This window comes from Acomys minous, assembly GCF_964271855.1.
Source record: "Acomys minous genome assembly, chromosome: 13".
Taxonomy (NCBI): domain Eukaryota; kingdom Metazoa; phylum Chordata; class Mammalia; order Rodentia; family Muridae; genus Acomys; species Acomys minous.
The window spans coordinates 4,428,582-4,456,368 of NC_140495.1; the positions used below are offsets into that span (position 1 = coordinate 4,428,582).

At 53.4% G+C, this 27,787-nt stretch overlaps 3 protein-coding genes across 8 annotated transcripts in view; 1 reads left to right on the forward strand and 2 right to left on the reverse strand.

The window, feature by feature from the left end:
* Window positions 1-12,304, reverse strand: part of TTC21A (tetratricopeptide repeat domain 21A) — a 34,552-nt gene extending 22,248 nt beyond the window's left edge. Inside the window, exons 1-8 of one of the 2 annotated variants that reach the window (XM_084754489.1) lie at window positions 12,181-12,298; window positions 10,872-11,001; window positions 9,216-9,326; window positions 8,468-8,634; window positions 5,683-5,805; window positions 4,468-4,625; window positions 2,605-2,689; window positions 1,035-1,133 (exon numbers count right to left, since the gene is read on the reverse strand). In XM_084754489.1, the coding sequence (XP_084610615.1) occupies window positions 1,035-1,133; window positions 2,605-2,689; window positions 4,468-4,625; window positions 5,683-5,805; window positions 8,468-8,634; window positions 9,216-9,326; window positions 10,872-11,001; window positions 12,181-12,207 (900 nt within the window). In that variant the 5' untranslated portion in view covers window positions 12,208-12,298. Of the gene's footprint in view, window positions 1-1,034; window positions 1,134-2,604; window positions 2,690-4,467; window positions 4,626-5,682; window positions 5,806-8,467; window positions 8,635-9,215; window positions 9,327-10,871; window positions 11,002-12,180 lie in introns of both variants that reach the window. The other variant, XM_084754490.1, reaches the window with a different exon arrangement.
* A 54-nt stretch (window positions 12,305-12,358) lies between these two features.
* Window positions 12,359-25,756, forward strand: GORASP1 (golgi reassembly stacking protein 1). Its single transcript, XM_084751856.1, has 9 exons — window positions 12,359-12,472; window positions 18,742-18,822; window positions 19,241-19,444; window positions 22,039-22,125; window positions 22,217-22,347; window positions 22,564-22,777; window positions 23,498-23,648; window positions 23,993-24,145; window positions 24,311-25,756. Exons 1-9 carry the CDS (start codon window positions 12,413-12,415, stop codon window positions 24,535-24,537), a joined length of 1,308 nt encoding a protein of 435 aa, XP_084607982.1. The 5' UTR covers window positions 12,359-12,412; the 3' UTR covers window positions 24,538-25,756.
* Window positions 25,693-27,787, reverse strand: part of WDR48 (WD repeat domain 48) — a 34,063-nt gene continuing 31,968 nt past the window's right edge. For all 5 annotated transcript variants that reach the window (XM_084751850.1, XM_084751853.1, XM_084751852.1 and 2 more), the window contains one exon: window positions 25,693-27,600. In XM_084751850.1, the coding sequence (XP_084607976.1) occupies window positions 27,505-27,600 (96 nt within the window). In that variant the 3' untranslated portion in view covers window positions 25,693-27,504. The remainder of the gene's footprint in view (window positions 27,601-27,787) is intronic.

The window sequence follows — 27,787 nt, forward strand, 5'->3', positions numbered from 1 at the left end:
GGGGTGGAGGCACAGCAGAAGTGGGGCGGCGGGGAGGCATTTCAATAGAGCTGGGGAGGCCCCCAAAGAACCCAAGAGGTACCTGGAATCTCTATCTAGGAAGCTGGGTGTGTGCAAGGTAGCTATCTTTCTCCTTCTCCTGAGGAACTTGTCACCGCCCCCGAGGGCCCTCTGGACACACCCTTGGCTGGCCACAGTACCTGATCTTAGTAGCTACTGACAGGTTGCTTTGCTTTTGTGACAGGGTTGCCTGTAGCCCAGGTTGGCCCTGAACTTGCTATGTAGCCAAGGCTAGCCTTGAGCTCTCTACCTTCTCACCTCTACGTCCAGAGAGCTGGGATTGCGAGTGTGTATTACCCCTCTCAACTTCCTACCAGGAGGTGTTTTGTTTTTGTTTCCTTTTATCTAAAGGAAGCTAGTTGAAAAGCCAGTCGAGTTTGTTAATGAGAAGTGGCTGTGGTGAGCCACGTCCCATGCCACGTGAGGGCACACACATGGAGAGGGCAGCCACCCAGTGGCACCTAGTAACCCTGTCCTGGTCCCTGCAGCCCAGGGTTGGCCTCATTCTCAGTTTTTCCTGTGACCCTTGCTTGGGAGCGGAGGTTCTTACAAAAGATAAATTCCTTGGCACCCTGCTCTGTCTGGCCCTTCGATGTCAGAGGCCCATGGGTTGTCTGTCAGGTCACTCCCTCAAGAAGATGCCTGGCCTGGTCAGGTCTGCTGTGATTCTGCATAGCAGATGCAGATTCTCCCCTTAGTAGGGCCACCGCTCTAAAAGCCTTTCTGACCCCATCTCACTGTAGCACCTCCTAGGGGCACCTTGGTGGAGGATATTGTGGCCACACCATGTCACCGTTATCAGCCAGAGCCCGGCAGAGGCCACAGGGATGTGCTACCCAGGCAGATAGCCCAGGCTTGAGCTGAAGAGGGAAGGGGAGGGGTTGGGTGCTCTGAACACAAAGGGAAGCCAAGTCTTCTAATGGGGGTGGAGAGTCGGGTGGGGTTAGGTCAGAAATGGGGTAACACCTACTTACCAGCCTGCTGACTACAAGGATCTTCTTGAGGTGGAGGCTTGGATTCTGGGGTTCTCGAGTCTCTAGTGCCCTGATTAGGTTTCTAACTCGATCAGTAGCCTGTAGGGACAACAAGCAATGTGGGGGGCTCGGGAGACAGCTTTGTTGGTTGAACAGTTGCCTTACCATGCCTGAGCTCAGCCGGGCGTGGTGGCGCACGCTTTTAATCCCAGCACTCGGGAGGCAGAGGCAGGCAGACCGCTGTGAGTTTGAGGCCAGCCTGGTATACAAAGGGAGTCCAGGACAGCCAAGGCTACACAGAGAAACCCTGTATCTAAACAAACAAACAAACAAACAACAACAACAACAAAAACTAGATGCGTTACATTTGGGCTGGTGAGGTGGCTCAGAGGTTAAGAGCACTGGCTGCTCTTCCAAAGGTCCAGCAACCACATGATGGCTCACAACCATCTATAATGAGATCTGGTGCCCTCTTCTGGAGTGCAGGTGTACATACAGGCAAAACATTGTATACAAAATAAATAAATCTTTAAAAGGCGGGTGGTGGTGGTGGCACACGTCTTTAATCCCAGCACTTGGGAGGCAGAGGCAGGTGGATCTTCATGAGTTCTAGGCCAGCCTGGTCTACAGAGTGAGTCCAGGACAGCTAGAGCAGTTACACAGAGAAACCCTGTCTCAAAAAACCAAACCAAACCAAACCAAACAACCCCCCCCCCAAAACAACAAACCAAACCAAAAACCAAAAAAGCATGCCTGAGCTCCACAACATAAAACCAAGCATGGAGCCGGGCGTGGTGGCACACGCCTATAATCCCAGCACTCGGGAGGCAGAGGCAGGTGGATCGCTGTGAGTTCGAGGCCAGCCTAGTCTACAAAGCGGGTCCAGGACAGCCAAGGCTACACAGAGAAATCCTGTCTCGAAAAACAAAAACAAAAACAAAAACAAAAACAAAACAAAACAAAAAACAAGCATGGAGGTGCACGCCTGTAACCCTGGCACTCAGGAGGTAGAGGCAGGAAATTCCACACCTGCTTCTAAATGGAACAAAGCAAAAACTGAACCCCCAAACACAAACTAGTGTTAGGTGGGGCTTTTCAATCCTGGCTGCACATTAGTGAGGAGAAGCCTAAGGGGACATTATTCACTGCCGAGATGACCTTGGCCTTGCCAGGAGCCAAACTCAAACCCACTATCTCAGAGGCCTGCAGATGGAAGGAACCAGAATGTCCTTTCTCCTGCTGTGAGCCCCTTAGATTCTGCTCTGTTGATCTCATCAAAGGATGGTGCATTTCCCCTTACTCAAAAGACAAAGCTGCAGCTGGGGTTTGGGGCACAATGGAGCCCTCTTTGTATCATCTCTGTTCAATGCTCAACATCTGAGGCAGCCTCCTTCTGTCTCTCTCCCTGTCTCTTTCTGTCTCTATCTTTCTTTGTCCCTTGGGTCTTGACCTGGACTCATATCTGGTCATCCTGCCTCAGCCTCCTGGGATTACAGGTGTGTCCCTGGATGAGCCTCCTGGGGTTACAGGTGTGTCCCTAGGTGAGCTTCTGAGTCTTGAGGCAACTTACTCTGTCTGTGTTTCCTTCTCTCACAAGCTCATGCACAGCTAGAATTTGCCAGGCATCAATGTTGCTTTCATCTTTTTCAAGGATTCTGAAATAGGAAGAGAAGACAGTGTTCACAGTTCAGCTCTGTTTACCTTTTAACATCCATTCCTAGTTTTTATTTTTAGACTTATTTACTTTAAATATTTTATTATTATTTTTATGTGCATTGGCGTTTTGCCTGCCTGTACATCTGTGTGAGGGTGTCAGCTCCCCTGGAACTGGAGTTACAGAAGATATGAGCTGCTATGTGGGTTCTGGGTATTGAAACTGGTTCCTCTGGAAAAGCAGCCAGTGCCCTTAACCGCTGAGCCTTCTCTCTCGGCCCTTTAGGTTTATTTTGATTATTTTGTAATTATGTGCACCTGTGTATGCCTATGTGGGTGTTGAAGCCCCTGAAACTTCGGTCCTCTGGAAGAGCAGCAAGAGTCCTTAACTGCGCGCGAGAGCGCCCCTTATAGTTTTGAAGGTCAGGGGAGATGGCTCAGTGGTTAAAGGCACTGACCACTCTTGCGGAGGACCTAAGTGTGATTCCCAGCACCCACAGAGTGGCTCATAACCATCTCTATTTAACTCCGGGTTCATGGGATCCTATGCACTCGTTTGACCTCAGGCACCAGGCGTGCATGTAGTACACAGACCCACATACATGCAGTGAAAACACTTGTACACACAAAAGAAGACAAGTACCAGCCCTGGTGGCGCCACCTTGCCACTCGTCGCCGTGGCTGCTCCCCACGCTGTCACTTTGCCTCATTTTGGTGGCTTTCTCAGCACAAGGCCTGCAGCTTTCCCCTTCTCTTCCTCCCTCCACTCATGACCCAGGAGGACACAGTGAGTGAACGTCCAGTGTGCTGCCCTCACTTCTCTGCCTCCCAAGCCAAGCCTGTCACCGCTCACAGCTCCATTTCCTCTTCTCTGCCGCCCGCAGTGAAATGGGAGCCACGTGGGAGGCAGAGGCAGGAGATACTGAGTTCAAGTACAATCTGGGCTTCAAAGTGATACCTTGTCTCAAAAAACTAGAACCTGACATGGTGGCGCATGCCTTTAATCCCAGCACTGGAGAAGCAGAGGCAGGTGGACCTCTGCCAGCTTGTTCTACAAAGCAAGTTCAGCACAGCCAGGGTTATTACACAGAGGAAATCCTGTCTCGAAAAGCCAGAAAAAAACAACAACAACAACAACCCCCCCCCCCAAGAACCTGAGTCTAGTGAGGGGGCTTAGCAGGTGACAGATTTGAGCAAGCCTGAAGCCTGGAATCACATTCCTCCTGGGACCATATAGCGGAAGGGGAGAACTGACTCCAGAAAGTTGTCCTCTGACCTCTGCACACACATGTAATGATGACAGTGATAATAAACAAAGAAGCCAAAAACAAAACAAAACAAAACAAAACAAAAAGGCAAGCAAGGTCTGAAGACTCACTTGTGTAATTCTGGCACTTAGTAGGCTGAGGCAGGAGGATTACAACCTGCCGAGGCTACGAGTTCGAGGCCAGCCTGGCTAACTTAGAACATGACTCAAAATGTTGAGAGGGCTGAGGCTCCCTGGGCGTGGTGGCACATGCCTGTAATCCCTGCATTAGGGAGGCAGAGGCAGGCGGGTCGCTGAGAGTTTGAGGCCAGCCTGGTCTACAGAGTCCAGGACAGCCAAGGCTACACAGAGAAACCTTGTCTCAAAAGATAAAAACACTGCCGCCACCGCCACCGCCACCACCACCATCAAAAAGGGCTGAGGTGTTCATTCTGTGGTAGAGTGTTTGTGCAGCTTACAGAAGGCCCTGGTGTCCACCTGGGGAGGAGCCCTGGCAGGTGGTGTGTCCCTCACCTCTGTCCAGTTTCTATCGTTTGATCCCAATCTTGCCGAGCCAAGAAGAGCCTCATCTTCAGGACTAAGGCCGGCAGGAAGTTCCCCCAGGCCACGGTGATGTGGTTCACCACCTCCAGGGCTCCGGAGAAGTTCTGCTGTGTCATGAAGTATGTTGCCTGTGGAGGGCCAGGAGAAGAGCTCCCATGAGCGATGCAGGGTCAGGGTCAGGGTCAGGATGGGCAGTGCAGGTCCTTTTGGCTGGGCCTGCAGCGCAAAGGCCCAGGGTTTAACTGTGGGGCCCTGCCTACCAGGTAGGCCAGGAAGCTGTGTATGCTTTGGGACTGAGGATCATGGCCTCTGCGGCCCTTTGTCTGTCGCTCTTCCCCTGGGACACCCTGCCAGGAGCTCTGAGGGCCTCCCTGGCTCCCCCACTACCAGCAGGACTTCCAAAAAGGCTTAAGGGCTGCGGATGGAGCTCGGTTGGTGGGGTGCTGCCCCCTCTCCCTCTCCTGTGACTTAACGAGGATGTAAGGATCAGACAGACACACAGAGGACAGTAAGAGAGCTGTTTTCTTCTCTCAAAGACTGAGTCACTGAGAGTCATGCAAGAAAAATAAAAAAGAATTTCATTCAAATTAAGATCAGAAAATTCAAAACACGAGAAGCCTTCCTTTACTTGTGGCCACTAACTTTAACAGGTAGGGAATAGGGTGTGTGTGTAAAAATCTGAGGTGCATTAAAGGGTCCGATAGTGACATCAAGAAAGAGGCAGAGGGAAGAGGGTTGGAGCAACCCTGACACACACCCTCTGGCAGAACGAAGAAGGCACTGCCTGGTCACTCCCACTCTTGTCTCACCAGCATTTGGCAGATGAAGGCAGAAGGATCAGGAAGGCAGTCTAGCCTTAGCTACATATTGCGTACAAAAGGCCAGCCTTGGATACAGGAGTGCCTGTTCTCAAAACACCAAATGGACCAGGGCTAATGCTCAGTGGCAGAGTGTTCGTGTGGCATGTGCCAAGTCCTGGCCCAATTCCCTAGCATTCAAAATAGCACAAAACAGAAGGAGAAGGGTAGCCACACAAAGCCCGGGGGGAGAGGGCTCTGGACTGGTGTGACCCCGGGATGCTTGCTGGTCCATTCTGGGCCTGGACCTCAGATTTGGCCTGAGCTCGCCTGGCAGATCTCTAGCTCCAGTGACCGGGCCAGAGGCTCCCCCCTTCCCTCTGCGCACCTTGCCCATGAGCCCCAGCACGTCTTTGGTGTCCTGAGTTCCTTGTTCCAGGTACTTGATGGATTTCTTTACAATGTGGGGCTTACTGGAAGTGAGGTCCACCCAGCCTTTGAGCACGTAGCCCTGGCACGAGAACAAGAGGAAAGGTGAGGTCCTGCCCAGCCCCCACCCGGGCTAGCTCATGTCCCGCCCTTCACCATCTCCATACCACCCGGTAGGCAGCATCTTGGGCAGATCCCAGTGGTGTCCCCTGCCTGCGCTGCTTGTGACACCCTGCCAACCCTCACCTTCCAAATCAGGCCTCGTCCATCTGGTAAAGGACTTTGTTACAGCCTGGCATGGAATGCCACCCCCCACCCCCACCTCCCACCCCTCCTGTCCCCTCACCCCCACCCCACCCCCTCCCTTTCTTGCATCTCTACCCCTCTCCAAGCATCACAGCTCTCCATCACTCCTTACTGAGGCCCTCTCCCCGTCTCCCCACAGACTGGCCGCTGCGGTCAGGTTAACAATACTGGGGGGCTTGGGCAGGCCGCTCTTGGCCTCTGCTCTCCTCCAACCTACACACGGCCTCTTCCAGTTACAGGAAGGGCCAAGCCTGGGGAGAGCAGGGCATCCCGTGGGTTCCAGAGATCGAAGCCGGGTTCTCAGGCTTGTCAGCAAACACCTTTGGCTATTGTGCCATCTCGCCAGCCAAATCGTCTCATTTCCTGTATGTCAGCGATGATTCAAGATGTTTAAAGAATAACGTGGAGGAGGGTGCTCGAGAGATGGCCCCAGGGTGAAGAGCAGTGGCCTGCTCTTCTAAGAGGATCCTGGTTCGATCCCCTGCACCCACACGGTAAGCTCACAACCATCTGTAACTCTTGCTACAGGCATCTGGCATGCATGTGGTACACAGACATCAATGCAGGCAAAACACCCATACATGTAAAAGGCTAAGTTCAAAACAAAAATTAAAACAGTGTTGTACAGGGGCTGGAGAGATGGCTCAGAGGTTAAAGGCTGCTCCTCCAGAGGTCCTGAGTTCAATTCCCAGCAACCACATGGTGGCTCACAACCATCTATAAAGAGATGTGATGCCCTCTTCTGGCCTGCGGGTGTACTGGCAGGCAGAGCACTGTATATGTAATAAATCTCTTTAAACAAACAAACAATGTTGTACTGGGGTGAGTACGAATGGTAAGCAAATAGCGTATATGACGATATAGCGATCCCCAGCGCATATAGCGATCCCCAGCGCATATAGCGGTCCCCAGCGTATATAGCGATCCCCAGCGCATATAGCGGTCCCCAGCGCATATAGCGATCCCCAGCCCAGAGTGGACTCCGACCAGGCATGGCGCCTGCCTCTAATCAGCACTCTGGAGTGGGGAGTCAGAGGAGAAGAGTTCAAGGCCACCTTTGGGTACAGTGTGAACTCTGTGCGACCTTGACGTGAGACCTTGCTGCAGATCCCAGGCCTTGAGTACAACAGCTGTTACCACTGTCATCAAAAGCAGCTGTGACCACTCGCAAGCTCTTCTCACAAGCAGGGCTGCTGCCGCTCGCTCCAAGGAGGAGGGGCTGGAGGAGTTGGGAGGGTCATTCACTCAGATCTGCCGGCACCTCACTGCCAGGTGTGTGTGTTCTTGTGGTTTTTTGTTTTGTTTTTTGTTTTTGTTTTTCGAGACAGGGTTTCTCTGTGTAGCCTTGGCTGTCCTGGACTTGCTTTTGTAGACCAGGCTGGCCTCAAACTCACAGTGATCCAACTGCCTCTGCCCCCCCACCCCCCCAGTGCTGGGATTAAAGGCGTGAGCCACTACTGCTCAGCTTTGTTTTGTTTTTGAGACAGGGTTTCACTGTGTAGCCCTGGCTGTCCTAGAACTCTCTCTGTAGACCAGGCTGGCCTTGAACTCAGAGATCTGCCTGCCTCTGCCTCTGCCTCCTGAATGTTGGGGTTAAAGGTGCTTGTCACCACCGCCTGGCTATAATTTTGCCTTAATTACATTTGTTCTCATGGTCATGGGAGGGTACTAAGATTCATACAGGGTGGGTGGGGGCTCCTTTCTGGAGTGACTCCGTCTATGCAGTTATGGGCAAAAGGTCATTCAGGCTGAAGTTTTGGTTTGTGTGGCTGCTTTGCGGTCAAGCTCAACAGATTTGTTGTTCTACCAAACTGGACTTTAGAGGAATGGTCCTTTGGTCCGTCTTTGATGCCCTCTTTGGAGTGTTTATCTTTGTCCCTCAGGAAAAGTTTGTGCAGGGCTGGAGAGATGGCTCAGAGGTTAAGAGCACTGACTGCTCCTCCAGAGGTCCTGAGTTCAATTCCCAGAAACTACGTGGTGGCCCACAACCATCTATAATGTGATCTGGCATGCAGGTAGAGAACCGAATACATATTAATAATATATAAAATAAATATTTTTAAAAAGAAAAGTTTATGCAATAGACCCTTTCAAAAAAAAAAGCGGGGCCATGGAAGAGCAGTCTGGAGACAAGACGCTATGCACAAATGGATGTGGTTTTAGACAGGAAATGGCTGCAAGACCCAGGCTCCTTTTTCTTTTCTTTTTTTAGTTTTTTGAGACAGGGTTTCTCTGTGTAGCTTTGGCTGTCCTAGACTCACTTTGCAGACCAGGCTGACCTCGAACTCACAGCAACTCGCCTGCCTCTGCTTCCCGAGTGCTGGGATTATAGGCGTGTGCCACCACGCCTGGTGAGACCCAGGCTCTTACGCTCGGCTTTGGCCCCTGCTGTGATGATGCTGTGCTTGGCTGTGGCTGATAATGCTCTGCTCCCGTACCTCTTTGGAGCCACTGCAGACCTTCAGCATGTGGTCCACGTACTCTCTCGCCCTGTCATGGTGGCCGGTGAGCCAGAGGAAGAGGCTGGCGTAGTACAGGGCAGTGTCACTGGCCGTCTTGCGGATTTTTTTCAAGTTACTCTCCAACTCATGAACTGCTTCTTCATCTAGACCAAGCAGAGGAGGAAGGGGCTGAGTGAGGCCAGAGGTTGTCCTCTGAGGCAGTGTGCCCTTCTCTCCCAGCGATGCCCGCACCCATGGGAGCTGTGTACACCTGGGGCTCAGCGTACTCTCTGGGAGACCCACGCCCCGTGCCCATCAGTGTTCTAAGCAGACAGACTAAACCTGAATCCCTGACGGAAGCCCACGGTCCGTCCTGAGTGAGAGGCGGGAGTCTACACCGGCACCTCTCTCGGCCTCCCCAGAGACCTCGGATTAGGAGCAAATGATTTAGAAAAGGCTGGATTTATATATCTTTTTTTTTTTTTAAAGTATCTTGTTGAAGAATGAAGATGTTTCAAAACTGCTGGCCTGGAGGGATGACCCTTTTTGTCTTGCTTTCGGCCTGCTCCCTCTCAGTTGCTTTCTGACAGTAGGACTTCTCTGAGGTCTGAGGGTTAGGGACAGCCAACGGCAGATCCAAGCTGCCTGTGCACGGCCCCTTCTTCAGAAGCCCTTGAAAGGCTATGTCTCTGCAGTGGCCTTTTCTCCCCCAGGGACCCAGTCCACCAAGCGTAGTTGCACTCACCAGTGGTGTCACAGCACTTGTGAGCGTAGAGCAGCGCGATGACAGAGCACAGGGACATGTCTGGGTGGGTTTGGATGCTCTCCAGCTCACTGATGGCATCGTGGATGCGGTCTGAGGAAAGAGCACACAGTTCTCCTGTGGGAGGCCAGACGGGCGGCTAGTCACTGCCTGCTCTCACTCTCAGAACTGAGAGACACCTGACTTGAAAGGCCTTCCAGAGCCTGCGTGTCTTGGAGGGTGAAGTTCTCGGAAGGCTGTCTGGCACTGTGGTCCAGGCTGGGAAGGGGAGGTCTGTGTGTGGAGGTCAGAGGGTGAACGTAGCTGCTTTTCTTTAGGCACCATCCACCTTGTTTGCTAAATAGTGTATTTATTATTTTATGTGAGTCTTGGCAGCCAGAAGAGGGCACAAGATGCACAGGGGCCGGAGTTATCGGCGGTCGTGAGCTGCCACGTGGATTCTGGGGACTGACTCTGAGTCCTCTCTGTGAGAACAGCTTTTAGCTGTTGATCCATCTCTCCAGCCCAAACTTTTGCATTTGGTTTTTGTTTCTGAGAAAGGCTCTCATGCACGTTACGTGGCTTGAATCTGAGATAACGTTGAACTTCCGAGTCCTCCTGTTTCTGCCTCCCGACAGCTGGCCGACGGGTTAAGTAAGACTCTCGGAACCTCCAACTGCAAATCTTTTCAGGAATGGAGGCTGGAGGCTCTTTGTTTGTTTTAAGGTTAATTTATTTATCGTGTACAAGGTGTTCATGCAGGCCAGAGGAAGGCACTGGGTCTCACTATTACAGAAGGCTGTGAGCCACCATGTGGTTGCTGGGAATTGAACTCAGGACCTCTGGAAGAGCAGACATTGCTTTTAATCTCTGAGCCATGCTGGGCAGTGGTGGCGCAGGCCTTTAATCCCAGCAGAGGCAGGTGGATCTCTGTGAATTCGAGACAAGCCTGGTCTACAAAGTGAGTTCAGGACAGCCAAGGCTACACAGAGAAACTCTGTCTCAAAAAACCAAAAAATAAAAATAAAATAAAATAAACAATAAATAAACAAAAGCCTGCCTGTGCCTGAGAATGAGCCTGGAGACCTAAGAGAGGCTGGAGTCAGTAGTTCTGAGGAGGGACAGGGCATCCCAGCCAGCTGGCTACAGGCTGCTCGAGGGACAGCTCTCTGCACCTGGATCTGTGTAAGTGACCATCTTGCACCTACACCCTACCTTCCTGTGCTCACACCTCTCAGTTTGCTTTTCCCTTAGACCCAACTCTCGGCTTCCAAGCCCTAGAGGAGTTCAACAGCTGTGTAGCCCTCCCTCTACCCACTCATTTTATAGACAGGGAAACTGAGGCTCATGGCAGGGACAGGGGCCAAGATCTCACAGGCCAACCCGATATGGACTCCACAGGTTTCTGTTTATCAATGGGTCTCTGTGGTCAGTGTGAAGGTTTCCATGGGACCAAACCTAGAAGCAGGCATCTGGATGCTGCCAGAGGACGCAGGGCTAGGATGGTACCCGGGGTCAGAAGATGTGGGCTGGGATGGCAGTTGGGGTCAGAGATACAGGCTAGGGTGGCTGCCAGGGCGAGAGGATGCAGGCTAGGATGGCAGCCAGGGTCAGTGGATACAGGCTAGGATGGCAGCCGGGGTCAGAACAGTGCCTTACCTTCCCCGAGGACTCCATACGCTCTGAAGAACTGCAGCACGGGGTCACTGCTGAACCTCTCTAGGCCCATGTTCGTAGCCTGCTGTACGTGGTGGAAGTACTTTTCCTGGCTGTAGTAAATGATCGTAGCCTGTATGAAAAAGACATTGGTGGTAACAGCCCCAGACCCTCACGTCTTTGCTGTGACCAGATGGTGGTGTAACACCTGCTCCTGCTGAGGTGCCCTGCTCCTTCTCAGGTCTACAGACAGGAAGTGAAAGGCAACACGGAGGCCCTGCCTTCTTCACTTCAGCGCCCCGGCAGTAGCTCCAGGCAGCTTTGCTAGGGCAGGGTTTTTAGGTGACTGGGGATGGCCAAAAACTCTAATCATGATGCAGACTTCAACTCAGGCTTGTCTTGGGGGGATGGGGGTTAGGAAGAGAAGGGCTAAGGGGCAGGAACTGGAACAGCGAGAGCAGAAGCTACAGTGAGACGCTGCGGGCCAGTTCCAGGGGCTGTGTGCCCACCATTGTCAAGCACATCTTTGTATCGCCTGCAGTTAAAGAGGCCGGAGCCCAGGGAGACACAGTCCCCACAGAGATCACACGGAAACTGGGGCTGGGATTTCAAAGTGAAGGTTCACTTCCTCTAAGGTTTGAGGGTGATGAGCCGGGCACAGATGTGGTTGGGTGTTAAAAGCCTTGTGGGCCATTTGAAAGAGCCTAGACATCATCTCAGGGTAGACAACAGGAAGCAGTTGGAATGGTTGTAAGGAGGGGAGTGAGGTTTTCAGGTTTTAAAAACTTTTAACAGAGTCTCACGCATCTCAGACTGGCCTCAAACTCAGCTACCTGGGACCTCTGACCCTCCTTCCTCCTCCTCTTAAAGTCTGGGATTAAAGGCTTGCACACTTACACCTACTTTAGACGGTGAACCTTGCAGACATTCGGACTAGGGGTGGGAGGTGGGCAAAGAAGAGTTAACAACCCACAGCATCTACTGAGATAGGGACCACAGAGACGAGGACAAAATGGTGGGCATGGGTTTAGTTTGGGGGATAGGGTGAGGTCAGGCTGCTAACTGGAAGCTGAGGGTGCATAGGAGGCAGGAAGCAATGCATTGGTTAGGGAGCTGGGGAAGCTGGAAGGACTTCTTGAGGCCGCCAGAGTAGTGGACAGAGGCGTAGAGGTGTTTGGGGGTGGAGGGCAGGCAGCAGCATGGGCAGACAGCCAGAGACAGAAGAGAGTTAGCCCCAGAGAAGAAATGGCCAGAGACGACAGAGGTAGCCCAGGGCAGAGCTGTCCTGACGGTAGAAGCAGGCCAGACGCACCATGAGGGAGGAATCATCGCTGTTCATCGCTGCAGCCCGCCTCAGGTGACGCCCGGCTGAGCGGGATTCCCAGCTTTGGCCGCCCAACTCGCAGCCCAGCTCACGGCCGGAAGTCCAAGGCGCGCGCGTCCTTGGCAACCGGCAGCCTGCCTGTTGCTAAGAACTGTGACATCCGGGAGGGCGTGGCCTGGCCCCACGTGACCAGGCCACGCAGCCGAGGGACAGGGCGGCCATGGGGCTAGGGGCGAGCGCCGAGCAGCCGGCGGGCGGCGAGGGTTTCCACCTGCACGGGGTGAGCCGGGGCGTTGGGCAGGCACCAGGGAGGGTTGCACAGCCCCGGGGCCCTGGCAGTGACCTCCCTGCCAGGCTGAGGAGGCCCAGGGCGCCTAAGACCTGACGCCCCTTCTGTGAGGCGGGGTGCAAGGGGCTGTTGGGAAGCTCTTGGGCTTTGAGAAGGCTGCAGGGGCGTGAGATGGCCAGAATGGTTGGAGCTGGGGTGGTCATTGGGACCCCAGAGTGAAACACTCCAAGGCTTGTGAGGCCTTACGTGTCACTTGCAGGCCGGTACAAGCGAACAGGCTTCTGGGAAGTATAGTTTGGTTGATAAGGAGATGGGGGGTTTGGCTCTGGGGCTAGGAAGGTCTTTGAACCCAGCTCCCCCCGCCCCCCCCCCCTTTGCCTCTTTGAAAAGTGGGTAGATGTAGAGCTGTGTGGAGGCGGGCGGGTTTATCAGGTTGCCTGGCTTTTGGGTCAGCCTGCCTACCTTCAGACGGGATCTTAGTATGTAGCTCAAGCTGGTCTCAAAGGCTCAGCCGCCCTTTCTTTCTTTCTTTCTTTCGTTTCTTTTCTTTTTCTTCTTCTCCTTCTTTTTTTTTGTTTTTTGTTTCCCGAGACATTTCTCACTTTGTAGACCAGGCTGGCCTCGAACTCACAGCGATCCCCCTGCCTCTGCCTCCCAAGTGCTGGGATTAAAAGCGTGTGCCACCACCGCCTGCCTTCAGCCGCCCTTTCTCAGCTTCTTAAAAAAAAATTTTTTTTTTGAGGTGGTCTCACTATGTAGCCCTGGTACTTGCTATGTAGACCAGGCTGGCATGGGCCCTTCAAAGATCCATCTGTCCCCTGCTTCTTTAGTCTGTGTCAGGGCTAAGAAGTGGTTCCTAGCAGGAAAGCCACGTTGGCTTCACACACCAGAAGTGCAAAATTGGCAAACATTGGAATGCACCCAGCCAGGGGTGTTTTAAAGCTGTTTTTTGTTTTTTGTTTTTTTAAAGACAGAAGAATTCAGGATGTTTGCACAGGGGCTGTGGGAAGTGAGGCGCTGGCTGGGAGAGAAGGCAGGGGGCGCTTGGTGAAGGGGAACAGGTTGATCAGGTCCGAGTCAAGACTCCTTTACAGAGATGCACTTTTTAAGCTTGTGTTTGTGCACATGAGTGCACAAGCCAGAGGTTTCAGGTCCTAGTGAGTTGGAGTTGGGGACATTTGGAAGCAGCTGCAAATGCATGCTGATAACTGAACCCAGGTCCTCTGACAGAGCGGTATGCTCTTTTAAGCGCTGACTTGTGTCTCTCCAGTTGTTTTGCTTTTTTTGATATAGGATCTCATGTAGCCCAGGATGGCCTTGAACTCCTGGTCCTTCTGTCTCTCCCTCCCGAGCACCAGGGTTACAGGTGGGCCCCAGCAGACCTATAGACATGTTTTTGAACATATACTCTATGGCAGTCAGAGCTTCAGGCCCCAGGAATAGCACGGTAAACAAAGTACTTACAGTTGGAAGCCACAGTGGAGAGAAGGGCGGCCATAAAGAACGACGCGGACTGAGGTGTGCTGCTCACAGCTAGAATACAGGAGCCGGAGGGGAAGGTAGAACACTCCAAGCTTGAAGCCAGTCTGTGTCACACATCAAGACTTATCTGAAAGACATACACAGTGGGCTGAAGAGACGGCTCCCCAGTTAGGAGCCCTGGCCTTGTGACAACGCAGATTCAAGTCCCAACATTAGTATGTGTGTGTGTCCAAACACAAAAGTAACTACATTGGCTTGTTCATATCTATCTGGGACTCCAGCTCCAGGGGATCCAAAGTCCTCTTCAGGCTTCTGTAGGCAGCCCTACACACCTAGCATCTGCTTACACCGGTGTATACGCACTCTCTTCCTCCTCTTCCTCCTCCTCCTCCTCCCCCTTCTCTTCCTCCTCTTCCTCCTCCTCCTCCTCGTTGTCCTCCTCCTCCCCCTTCTCTTCCTCCTCTTCCTCCTCCTCCTCGTTGTCCTCCTCCTCCCCCTCCTCCTTTTTATTTTTAATTTTTTAAAAAATATTTATTTATTTATTATGTATACAGTGTTTTGATTGCATGTACCTCTGCATGGCAGAAGAGGGCACCAGATCTCATTATAGATGGTTGTGAGCCACCATGTGGTTGCTGGGACTTGAACTCAGGACCTTTGGAAGAACAAACAGTGCTCTTAACTACTGAGCCATCTCTCCAGCCCCTTCTTCTTCTTTTTAAATATTTATTTTATGTATATAAGAGCTCTATCTGCATGTACACCTGCAGGCCAGAAGAGGGCACCAAGGGCATCAGATCCCAGTTTGGATAGTTATGAGCCACCATGTGGTTGCTGGGAATTGAACTCAGGACCTCTGGAAGAGCAACAAGTGCTTTTAACCTCTGAGCCATCTCTCTAGCTCCTCCTCCTCCTCCTCTTCTTCTTCAACAGAGTTTCTTTAAGAGCCTTGGCTGTTTTGGAACTAGCACTGAGATCCACCTTCCTCTGCCTCCCCAGTGCTGGGATTAACTGCTAGCAAGAATAACGTAGGTTGAGGGGATAAGGCGTCATGCTCCGATGGGACTGGTCAGGAAAGACGTCGCAAAGCAGGGTGGAGGGAAGGGCAGCGGCAGGGGTGGTAGAGAGACAGTGTGCGGGAGGTGTCAGCGTGGGGGACTGTGGGCATCCTGAAGACCTGGAGAACTTGTGTTTTGCAGTGCTGGGGATTGAACCTGGGGCCTCCTGACTGCAGGAGACATCATTGGGCTGCCCCCTCAGGTTCTCAGGCTTGGTGTTTCATTTGGAGATAGGGAACCTTCTGGAGGATTTTTGTTGTTGTTTTAGATGTATTTGTTTTCATTATATGTGTAAGAATTTTTTGCCCACATGTTTGTATGTGTACTGTATATGTGCCTGGTGCCTACAAAGGAGTCATGGATGGCTGTGAGCCACCTAGTGGGTGCTGGGAACTGAACTGAGGTGTTCTCTCTCTCTTGCGCTCTCTCTCTCTCTCTCTCTTTCTCTTGGTTTTTTGAGTCAGGGTTTCTCTGTGTAGCCTTGACTGTCCTGGACTCGCTTTGTAGACCAGGCTGACTTCGAACTCACAGTGATCCGCCTGTCTCTGCCTCCTGAGTGCTGGGATTAAAGGTGTGCATCACCACTGCCCAGCAAGGCAGCAGGTTTTACAGGAGTGAGGCACAATGGTCAACAGCCTAGATCATCCCAGCAGTCGGAGCTCTAATAGGCAGGGTGGACAGTGTTGAGGATGCAGCGTGAGTGGGTGGAGGGCACAGATGGGTAGCGGACTGTGGCCTCCGGACCTCATTAGTGATGTCGGGTTGCTGACACCATGGGAAGGAGGGTGACCTTACCCAAGGGAATTGGGGTGGTTTGGAAGTGGCCTTGCTTTGGGAGGACACACACCCCTCCGCCAAGATAATCTAGTACTTTGGTTTTCAAAAGCCTCTAGAAGAGTGGTTCTCAACCTATAGCTTGAGATCCCTTTAGAGGGTGAACAGCCACTTCACAGGGTCGACTAAGATGATGAGAAAATGCAGATATTATGTTATGATTCATAACAGCAGAGAAATCAGAGTTCTGAAGTAGCAATGAAAATAACTGTATGGGCCGGGCATGGTGGCTCACGCCTTTAATCCCAGCACTTGAGAGGCAGAGGCAGGCGGATCGCTGTGAGTTCAAGGCCAGCCTGGTCTACAAAGTGAGTCCAGGACAGGCAAGGCTACACAGAGAAACCCTGTCTCAAAAAACAAAACAAAACAAAAAACAAAACAAAAACAAAAACAAAGACAAAAAATAACTGTATGGTCGGGTCACCACAACATGAAGAACTGTATTAATGGGTCACAGCACTAGGGAGGGTGAGAGCCACTGTCCTAGGGGGACAGAGGGCAAGTCTCAGAGGCCCAGAAGCAGGGCCCCCAGAGGGGCGGAGCAGGTCTGAGAGCCCGTCTGGGAGCCCATACACAGGCCAGGAACAATTCGCTCTTGGGGCTGTGCTAGCTAGCAACCAACACGGCCTGCTCCCGTTGGTGGCTGTGGCCGCTGCAGGAGGACTCAGGGACTTGAGGCAGTTAGGGAGTTTTCGTGCCAAGGGCAAAGTGGCCTTGAACTAGAGACACCTCCAGCCCGTCGTTCCTGCCGCGCTCCAGAGGGGTTCTCCTTCTTCTTGGGGAATCCAGTGTCGGTACCAAGGGTGTGAGGTCACATGAGTCCTGTGCCCTGTCACCTGGACTGTTTATGTTGGGGCCCGGTTGATGTTTGGCCAAAGAAGTCATCAAATGTTCACAGCAAAAGGCCTAGGGGCATCTTTAGGGCTCAGGACCTGGGTACTGTGGCTTCCTTGTTTGGGCAGGGTATCTGATGGGGCTACAGCTTGTGATGGGGGAGCTGAGCTGGTCACTGAGAGGGGCAGGGAGCACCCAAAGGGCTGGAAAGCATCCAGAGCAGGGCTGTGGCGGGGAGTAGCTGAGTTTATGGAGCCTGACCCTGGCTACTGTTCTCCGCCATCAGGCTGTCACCGCCATCAGGCTGTTCTCCGCCATCAGGCTGTCATTGCCTGCTTGACAGGGTCAGCTGCTCAGAGTCCGGGTTCTTTAGGGTCTAGCCACAGGATACCTTGCCCAGCCCCTCCTTAGAGCAAGGCCAATCCCTCTGGCTTGGTTTTAAAATGTGTGGGGGTGATATTCCCCAGGTGTCCCTTACTTGCAGGGCTGTGTGAGTCCTTTCTGGAAGCATGTGCAATAAGAAGGAAAAGTCCCTTCCCAGGAGGAAACTTGTATCTGGGAAGGTAGTGCGTGGGGAGATGGGTGAGCCTCGATAGTGGCCAGAGCAGTTTGTGCAGGCGAGAGTCCTTTCCACAGGTCCACGGCCGGAGGGCCGGAGTACTGGAGGGATGGAGGGATAGAGGGACTGGAGGGACTGGAGGGCTGGAGGACTGGAGGACTAGAGGACTGGAGGGCTGGAGGACTCGAGGGCTGGAGGGCTGGAGGACTGGAGGGCTGGAGGGCTGGAGGACTGGAGGACTGGAGGACTGGAGGGATGGAGGGATGGAGGGATGGAGGACTGGAGGGATGAAGGACTGGAGGGATGGAGGGATGGAGGACTGGAGGGATGAAGGACTGGAGGGATGGAGGGATGGAGGACTGGAGGGATGAAGGACTGGAGGGATGGAGGGATGGAGGACTGGAGGGATGAAGGACTGGAGGGATGGAGGGATGGAGGACTGGAGGGATGAAGGACTGGAGGGATGGAGGGATGGAGGACTGGAGGGATGAAGGACTGGAGGGATGGAGGGATGGAGGACTGGAGGGATGAAGGACTGGAGGGATGGAGGGATGGAGGACTGGAGGGATGAAGGACTGGAGGGATGGAGGACTGGAGGGATGGAGGGATGGAGGACTGGAGGGATGAAGGACTGGAGGGATGGAGGGATGGAGGACTGGAGGGATGAAGGACTGGAGGGATGGAGGGATGGAGGACTGGAGGGATGGAGGGATGGAGGACTAGGGGGATGGAGGACTGGGGGGAATGGAGGACTAGGGGGATGGAGGACTGGAGGGCTGGAGGACTGGAGGGATGGAGGACTGGAGGGCTGGAGGACTGGAGGGCTGGAGGGCTGGAGGGCTGGAACGCCGGAGGACTGGAGGGATGGAGGGATGGAGGACTGGAGGGATGAAGGACTGGAGGACTGGAGGGATGGAGGCCGGAGGACTGGAGGGATGGAGGGATGGAGGACTGGAGGGATGAAGGACTGGAGGGATGGAGGGATGGAGGACTGGAGGGATGAAGGACTGGAGGGATGGAGGACTGGAGGGATGGAGGACTGGAGGACTGGAGGGATGGAGGGATGGAGGACTGGAGGGATGAAGGACTGGAGGGATGGAGGACTGGAGGGATGGAGGACTGGAGGGATGGAGGGATGGAGGACTAGGGGGATGGAGGACTGGGGGGAATGGAGGACTAGGGGGATGGAGGACTGGAGGGCTGGAGGACTGGAGGGCTGGAGGACTGGAGGGCTGGAGGACTGGAGGGCTGGAACGCCGGAGGACTAGAGGGATGGAGGGATGGAGGACTGGAGGGATGGAGGACTAGGAGGATGGAGGACTGGGGGGAATGGAGGGATGGAGGGATGGAGGACTGGAGGGATGGAGGACTAGGAGGATGGAGGACTGGGGGGAATGGAGGGATGGAGGGATGGAGGACTGGAGGGATGGAGGACTGAGCTTCTCAGCCTGTGAGTCATGTCTGGGCTGTGACTTGCTTCTGCCTTGTGACAGGTACAAGAGAACTCGCCAGCCCAGCAGGCGGGCCTGGAACCCTACTTTGACTTCATTATCACTATCGGGCACTCAAGGCTGGTGAGGCTCCCCACTTCCCCCTGTCCCCACAGGATTCCCCAGTTTGCTTCTGCCTCCCCTTTCTTCCTGGGTGGACCAGGGTCACAGAAGAACTTTTGGGGGATGGCCACAGGCCTAAGAAGGCTGTCTGTCTTTCAAGGCATACAAAGCCTTTGGACATGGCTCTCAGGGGCTGTTTACTTGTTATACTTTGTTTTCTGGAAGGCTTGGGGACCAAGGCTTGGTAGGGCTTGGGGTGCCTGAACTGGGCAGTGAGGGTGGTGGCAGTTGTGGCTGCAGTGGCTGCAGGCCCAAATCTAGCCTGTGAAGCTGGGCCGCACATCAGGCCCTTGATGCCTCTCAGGCCCTGGCCTGCCCAAGGGTTCTGGCCCAGGGATGGGACGCCTCAGACTGAGCCGGCTCCTCCTGGGCCCTGCAGAGCAAGGAGAACGACACGCTGAAGGCACTGCTGAAGGCCAACGTGGAGAAGCCGGTGAAGCTGGAGGTGTTCAACATGAAGACCATGAAAGTGCGAGAGGTGGAGGTGGTGCCCAGCAACATGTGGGGCGGCCAGGGCCTGCTGGGCGCCAGCGTGCGCTTCTGCAGCTTCCGCAGGGCCAGCGAGCACGTGTGGCATGTGCTGGTGAGTACTGGCAGGGCGTGTGGGCCGGGCAGGTCTGGGGCATGCGGGAGCAGGATGGCCAGGCTGATAGGTGGGGCAGGGATCAGAGGGCAGCTGATTGCTGCTTTCCATAGCTGTGACCTTGGGTATTCTTGTTTCACTTGTTGTCTCAGGACTGTAGCCCTGTGTAGCCCTGACTGGCCCAGCATTTACAATGTGTAGACCAGGTTGGCCACTTACCTGCAGAGATCCATTGGCCTCTGTCTCCTGAGTGCTGGGATTAGGAGCGTGTGCCACCACACCTGACAACCTTAGGCGTTCTTTCTTTTAAATTTTATTGTTTTGTGTATATGGGCATTTTATGTGCATTCGTGTCTTTGTACCACATGCTTTCCTGTGAGCTGTCTATGTAGCTACGTAGCCTATGCCTTGGTTTCTTATTTTGAAGGGTGGGCCAGCATGAGCCACCAGAAGCCTGCTGGAGTGTTTGGTGTTGTTCCAGGCAGGATAGGTACAGATTACATGATAGTTTTGGTGGCCTGTTGCTATGTAACAGGTACACGGATAAATCTCTGTAACTGAGCTGCTCCGGATGTTAGCCTTAGGCCACAGACAGGCATGCACACCTGACACCTGTGTGCATCGCTGGTATCTGAATTCTCCGATGCTCAGTCTCCTGGAAGGTTTGCTAGTTGGAGTTCTAGCTGCCTCTCACCAATTTCTCTGGGGAATGTTTGCAGCCTGCCTGCAGAGGTGTGCCCGTGAGTGAAATGGGCTGACGAGGCTGACTCCGGAGCACTGCTCAGGAGCAGTGGGGTCGAAGCAGGGCTGTCCAACTTCTGGCTTGGGATGGCTACTGTTTTGTGTCACATGTTCCAGGGGTGTCCAGCGCTCGACCTGTGGGTTTTGGGAGGGTTATCTGTTTATGTTGTGTGGTGTAGTGAACATGATGTCATCTACAAAGCTCACAGCCTAGGTACAAAACACATCTCATAATTAATGCTTTGTGTTTATTTACAAATAAACACATTTACTTTGTGTGGGTGCTTGTGTGCCCTGGCACATGTGTGGCGGTCCGAGGACAGCACTCCTTCCACATCGTGGATTCCTGGGGGCTGAACTCAGACCCACTTGACATTATTCATGTACTAAGCTACCTCAGTAGACGTTCCTTACAACAACAACAACAAAACCATGGCCGAGTGGTGGTGGCCCACGCCTTTAATCCCAGCACTTGGGAGGCAGAGGCAGGCAGATCTACAGAGTGAATTCCAGGACACCCAGAGCTCTTGTTACACAGAGAAACCCTGTCTCAAAAAACAAGTAAAACAAACAAAAAACCTCAAAAAACAAACAAACAAAACTATGTGTGTGTGGACACATGCTTGTTTGTGTGCGCATGTGGAAGCCAAAAGACAGCCTTAGGTGTCATCATTGGGAATCTTATTCACCTTCTTTGTGGCAGTGTCTTTCACCAGCCTGAGCTCAGCAGTTAGCGTACACTCCTGGTAGTGAGTCCCTGGGACCTGTCTGTCTCCCCCTTCCTAGCCAGTGGCCAGTGTACACCACCTGGTTTCTGGAGTTTGAACTCAGGTCAGCGCCAGCACTTAACTGATGGATCCACCCCACATGCCCCCATAGTGGTTTCAGTAGGTTATGATTTTGGGTTGGACCGTGTTAGTAGTTGTCGTGTGCCACATGTGGCTGTAGGCTGACCATGGGTTGGACACCCCAGTACTTAGAAACAAGGTCTCACTATGTAGCTTTGGCTAGCCTGGAACTCTCAATGTAGGTCAGGCTAGCCTCGGACTTGGAGAGATCCACTTGCCTCTGCTTCAGCGGTGTTTTCCCAGCACAGGCCTGTGGCTGGGGGGGCAGCGGACTGCGTGTAGGTGCTGCCCTCTGCTGGCTAGGCTGTAACCTGGGTGGGAAGAAGCTTGGGCCCGGGAAGAAGCTTGGGCCCGTGAAGAAGGAAGTCTTGCTTGAGGCTCTGCTTGGCAACAGAGGACAAGTGTAACTTGAGGAAACTTCCTGCCTCTTCTCTCTGCTCAGCAGTGAGTCTTTATTCCTTCCCACCCCCACCCCCGCTCCCCGCCCCACAGGGTTTCTCTGTGTAGCCTTGACTGTCCTGGAATTCACTTTGTACAGCAGTCTTGTTTTGAACTCAGAGATCTGCCTGCCACTGCCTCCTAAGTGCTGGCATTAAAGGCATGTGCCACCACCACCACCAGGCTTTTTTTAATAATTAAAAAAAAAAAGATTTATTTATTTTTGGCTTTTCAAAACTGTGTAGCCTTGGCTGTCCTGGACTCTCTTTTGTAGACCAGGCTGGCCTCAAACTAACAGAGATCTGCCTGCCTCTGCCTCCAGAGTGCTGGGATTAAAGGTGTGTGCCACCACGCCCAGCTCGCTATATATTTATTTTATGTGAGTACTCTATCTGCATGTACACCTGTGTACCAGAAGGGGGCATCAAATCACATTGTAGAAGGTTGTGAGGAATTGGTTGTTGGTACGTGGCTGCTGGGAATTGAACTCAGGACCTCTGGAAGAACAGTCAGTGCTCTCAACCTCTAAGCCATCTCTCCAGCCCCCTTTTTATCATTCTTACTCAGGACGTGGAACCCTCTTCACCTGCTGCCTTGGCTGGCCTGTGCCCTTACACAGACTACGTAGTTGGCTCTGATCAGATTCTCCAGGAGGTAAAGAACCCACGGTGCGCCTGTCTCCAGGCCCCCTGAAGGGATGTGGGCCAGCGCTGGGAGCAGCTCTCAGACCCTGTGTTTCTCCTAGTCAGAAGACTTCTTCACGCTCATAGAGTCCCATGAGGGGAAGCCCCTGAAGCTGATGGTGTATAACTCCGAGTCCGACTCCTGCCGGGAGGTGACTGTGACGCCCAATGCAGCCTGGGGTGGAGAGGGCAGGTACTTCCTGGGGCAGAGCCGGGTGGGCTGGCCCAGTGGGCACGGGCTTCTGGCATCCCTTGGAGAAGACGGAGCTGGAGCTCAGAGCCCTGAGGCTCATCCCTGTCCAGCATCCGTGCGTGCTCAGCCACTGTTGCTGGGTGTGGGTGGGGGTAGTATAGGTAGGGAAAGCTGTGGTGCGGGCCATCCTGACTGAGCATTTCTGGCCTTCCACAGTCTAGGGTGTGGTATTGGCTACGGGTATCTGCACCGGATTCCAACGCAGCCCTCCAGCCAGTACAAGAAGCCCTCTAGTGCCTCCCCGCCTGGCACTCCATCAGTTAATACCCCACAACTTAATGCCTTGCCTGTTGGTGCCCCACCACCTTGGCCCGTCCCTCATGACTCTTCAGGCCACGAGTTGGGTTCCAGGCAGAGTGACTACATGGAGGTATGTGGGGAGCGCCAGTCCAGCCATGAAAGTCAGCAGAGTCTGGGGCAAGGTGTCTGCCAGCTGGAGGCTGTCTAGTGACCCTGTGAGGTTCTTGTGCCTTTAGGAACCCATCTGCTTCTGGCATGTGGTAGAAGCAGAGACGCTCTGCTTGGCTATAGTAAACACGCCTTTGGCTCTAATGCCCTTGGGGCTAGGCTCTTGGCTCTTGTCCCTCAGAGGTTAGGCAGTGGCAGCCTCCTGGATGCGGTTAGGTGGAGGGCACGTATGGGGCCGAGGGGCAAGTTAGGGGCTCCAGCAATGTGGCTGGGGGAGACAGGCTCTTCTGTGTTTGCTCTCCCTCTCCAGGCTTCCTGGATGAGTGGAGGTGAGGCATTGGTGGGCATTTTCTGAGAGGGAAACTGGCCCAGAAATGGGCAAAACTGTGTGCTGCAGTGAGGTAGGGGAGGCTAGGCTAGTGCTGGACGTTAGGATGCATGGTCCCCATAGACACCTGGATTTAAGGGAGGCTCGGGGCTTCAGGGTAGTTTTTGTGGGTACCTGGGAATCCCCTCAGGGAGTGTCAGAAAGCTTCCTCAGTGTGTCTGTTGCAAGAAGGGAGGGTGGTACTTAGAATGCAAGGGTGGGCTGCTGTTACGTTGGACTCAACACCTGGTTCTACACTGGCTTTTTCTAGGCGCTGTCCTAACCCCCAGTTTCTTCTTTTCCTGGCACCTCTAGGCCCTGCCACAAGTCCCTGGTAGCTTTGTGGAGGCGCAGCTCCTTGGGCCTGGGAGCCCTAGCCATGGCTCTGCTGACTGTGGGGGATGCCCACATTCTGTGGAGATCCCCCTTCAGCCGCCACCTCCAGTGCAGCGGGTCATGGACCCAGGTATGGGACAGGTCCTGAAGGAGACGGGCACTTGGAGCCCTGGTGCTGAAGTGGGCTGCAGGCTCAGAGCTGGATGTGTATAGCAGTGCCCCAGCTTTCCTCAGGACTGCTAACCTGTCAGTCCAGAGGGTAGAGGAGGCCCACTGCCATCATGCTACCCATGATGCTCAGCTCTAGGCTCTTGTCCCTCAGGGGTTAGGCAGTGGCAGCCTCCTGGATGCGGTTAGGTGGAGGGCATGTATGGGGCCGAGGGGCAAGTTAGGGGCTCCAGCAATGTGGCTGGGGGAGACAGGCTCCCAGCTTTGCAGTAGTTGGGCTCTTATGTGTTTGCTCTCCCTCTCCAGGCTTCCTGGATGTGTCAGGCATGTCTATCCTGGACAGCAGCAATTCCAGTGTGTGCCCCAGCCTGTCCCCTTCTACAGTGCTGACCTCCACAGCTGTCTCAGCCTCAGGACCAGAGGACATTGGTTCCAGCAGCAGTTCTCATGAACGGGGTGGTGAGTGACCTTTAGTGACACTTCCTGAGAAACCCTGGGTTTGAGGGCTGTGGACTTCCTCAGGTGGGCTGTATCAAGAGACTCATGTACCTGACCTCTGACCTTCCAGAGGTCAAAGCCTGGGCTGCAGGGGGTAAGCACCCTCAACGTCACCATATGTTTCAGGTGAAGCCACGTGGTCAGGGTCAGAGTTTGAGATCTCCTTCCCAGACAGTCCAGGCGCCCAGGCGGACCTCCTGCCCCGGCTGACTCTCCCTGACGGCCTCACCTCTGCAGCCTCACCCGAAGAAGGGTTGTCTGCAGAACTGCTGGAAGCACAGACTGAGGAGCCAGCAGACACAGACAGCTTGGATCACAGGGCAGAGCCTGAGGGGCCAGCCAGCCAAGCCTAGGTCATCCCAGGTGCACAACCTGGGCTGAGAAGGCTCCTGGGACATCTGGTGTTGGTAGGTGTAGCTCTCTAGGCTGCAGCTTCTGGTGAGGCCCGGGCTTTGCTGGATTCTGCTCCTAGGGTCCCATCTTGCCCATGAACATGGTCCTGGACTGAAGGGGCAGAAACGCTGGAGCAACACTCAGCTTCTGTTGAGGCAGATGGAGTCTAGTCTTCGTCAGTGAGGCACTGAAGGCCCGATCACAAATGTGAGGATGGGGTGAGGGGCAAGAGAGGCTATGGCCACCAGTAGCTCCACCTGTACAGAGGAGGACCCCAAGTCCCAATGTCCTTCCTCATCTAATACTTACGCTGGAGGAGAGAGGTAGTATACTTGGCCACTTTATTTCCAGGGTTGAAAATTCTAGGCCATTCACAGGGATCTCTCCCCACCCCCAGGTGTATCCTGTAGCCCCTCCTGTCTGTGAGGGGCTCCCACATGCAGACAGCAGGCTGAGTACACAGGGTAGTCAGCCAGCTGTAATGGTGGACAGGTGCACACTGCTCACCATCGCGATCCCTGTCCCCAGGAGACTGGGTAAAGGCCTCTCCAGTTGGTCTTGAGTATGAGGGAAACTGTCCCTCAAGCTACTCCAGGTGCCTAAGGCTCGGAGGGGTCATCTGCATTGCTGGCTGTCTACAGATGGCAGCAGGCATGTGCTCTCCATCTCTAGTCTCCAATGTCTTGCTAACTACTGTAAACTGCCTTTGGTCTTGTTCTTAGCCTCGACTTGTCCCATGGTCCACAGACCATGTAACTCTATGTTCAGAGCACTTAGGCTGTTAAGCCAAGGACTGTTGTAGGAAGCACAGGCCAAACAGTATGGCAGACCAGGTCCCAATGGGTGAACACAACCCCAAGCACTAGGAATACATTTATGGCTAGGCCTGAGAGGCGTCCTAGGGCCACTGGTGGGTGCCATGAATGTGGGTGGTACAACAGGCTGCTCTGGAGCCACCTCACCTTAGCTTTAGTGGAAAGGTTTGTTCTCAGAGACCCCATAAGTGGGGTTAAGATGGATGCTGATGCTGTTTCAAATATGAACCCCCAGATGTTTCTTTCTCTGTAATCAGCAGTAAAGTGACAAAGAAAATAAATGTGTAAGACACAGTGAGATATTTTAACTAAAGCTTTATTCTATACAACTTGAAATACAGACTTTGACCCTTTTGGCATTGCAGACTGTCCAATTTTCTGGAAACATATTACTGGTTTTTGACTAGAGGGAAAAAAGTACAACCATGCTGGGGGGTAAAATCCATCACAGGGGCACAACTGCCTGAGGCTCAGCACGGGGCCAACGAACTATCAAACCCACACTTAGTGCAGAGGCCCCTCCTGCAAACACTAGTGGGGGCTGGGCACCACCCCTGCACCCCATCCCTTGTTTTCGGCTTACAACTATCACTAAAAAATATGCACCAAAAGTGCACGGTTGTGTCCAACACATAGATTAAAAAGGACTTCTGTAAAAAAAGAAGCCGGCTGATCTGAGGAAGAGAGACGTATTTGCTCACTTGAGGGTGTGGAAGCCATGGCACGTCTGCGTTCCACAATTAGCAGTGAGGGGACCCTGTTCTGCAGCTGTGTGGATCAATGCCTCAATTTAAGGGATGGACCTGGGCCCATCAGGGACCCCTAGCAGAACCTGTGACGATGTAGAAAAGAAAAAAGCTTTCCTTCCCCAGCCCTGCCCCCGCCTTGCTCCTGTGGGTACGGACCACACACAAGGCAGGGCAGCTGGACAGGAGTAAAGCTGCCCTCTCAAGGCACTTGTGCTTCCGGCTGTGCTCAAGGCGCGTCTTCTGCAGTGTCATGGGGTGGACCATTCATCTGTCTGAATGTAAGTGACCTTGGGAAGAATCCAAAGTATTTTCTGCCAAAAGTTGACATGTTTATCCCCAATAAGTTAATATTCTGTACAAGATCCAGTGAGTCTATGAGAGCGTTCGATTGTTAGAAAGACAGCAGAAAGATAGAATGCAGGTGTAACAAAAGCCCGCGTGTGAAACAGGAAACCCAAACATGACCACGACATAAACACCAAACCAACGCACTGTGCGATCCTTTTACTCTAACAACATAAACTTTAGGTAGCATTTGAATGAACTCAAACTTCAGCATGGCCTTAAGTTTTGACAGGATCATGCTGCTCACCCAGGGCAGGAAGCTGCGGGTCCCGCTGGCTCTGCGTGAGAGGAAGACTGGGCGCCGGAGGAAGCAGAGAGTGGCCACAGCTGCTTGGGCCGTTGTGCAGCCAGGGTCCTACGGGGGCCCTTCCGGCTCAGCACACGCTGCTGCCTGCGAGCCAAGTGCTGCGCTGGCCCCGGTCACAGGTCTTCCTGCAGGAGTGGAGCTGAGAGGCAGATTTCAAAAGTAGCCCAACACAGTCATTTCTTATTAAGTGGGCTGGCTCTTGAACTGTGCAACAGTGATTCCCATTAAAAATAACTCTTTATGTTGTGAAAACAACTTGATTTTTTTTTTTTTTTGTAATGACAAATTCGGAAAAAGCCTTCATAGGTACTGCACGAGTGGAATGTACTTAGAAAAGCTGTAGAGCTTGTGAGTTTGAAACTAAAAGGCGGTGACAGATGTGGCCCCGCTGATGTTGTCTAACAAGTGCTAAGAGACAAGGTGGGTCCTTCACAAGGAGTCAGCGAAGTCTGCACTGGCCTGCTGTAGCTTCTCTCTGTACACCTCCCAAGACAGTGCCGGGGCTCTTCTGTCCTCAGACTCTGAGTCCCTGGGGACACCTTAATCGATCTATGCATGGAGCCTGGTGTATATATTACATCTCAGTCAGTCACTTCACCCATCGGCCGATGGAGGGCTTGCTCCCACAGGGCTTGGCGGGCTTCCTAGGACTACTCTTGGGGCCACAGAGGAAGGTGACTGGTGAACAACCCGGGAACGTGGGCTCACCATTCACGTGGACTTCTGACGATAATGGAGGGTGAGGTCTCCACCGCTCTTCCATATGAAGTGCTTTACTGTCCGAAGGTCCATATTTGGGTCCAAAACCTGAATAGCCAAAGTGCATGGAAAACATCAAGGTCACTAGCAGCTAAAGGCGTCCTTAACCAGGGACTCTGCCAGGTGGCCCAGCTTGCTCCCCACTGTGCCCAGGAACCTGTTTTGCTTCCACACATGGAATCTGAACTGTGCGCTCTGCTGCTCCACCGTCAGCGCTAGCTCAGCCCTGCCCAGA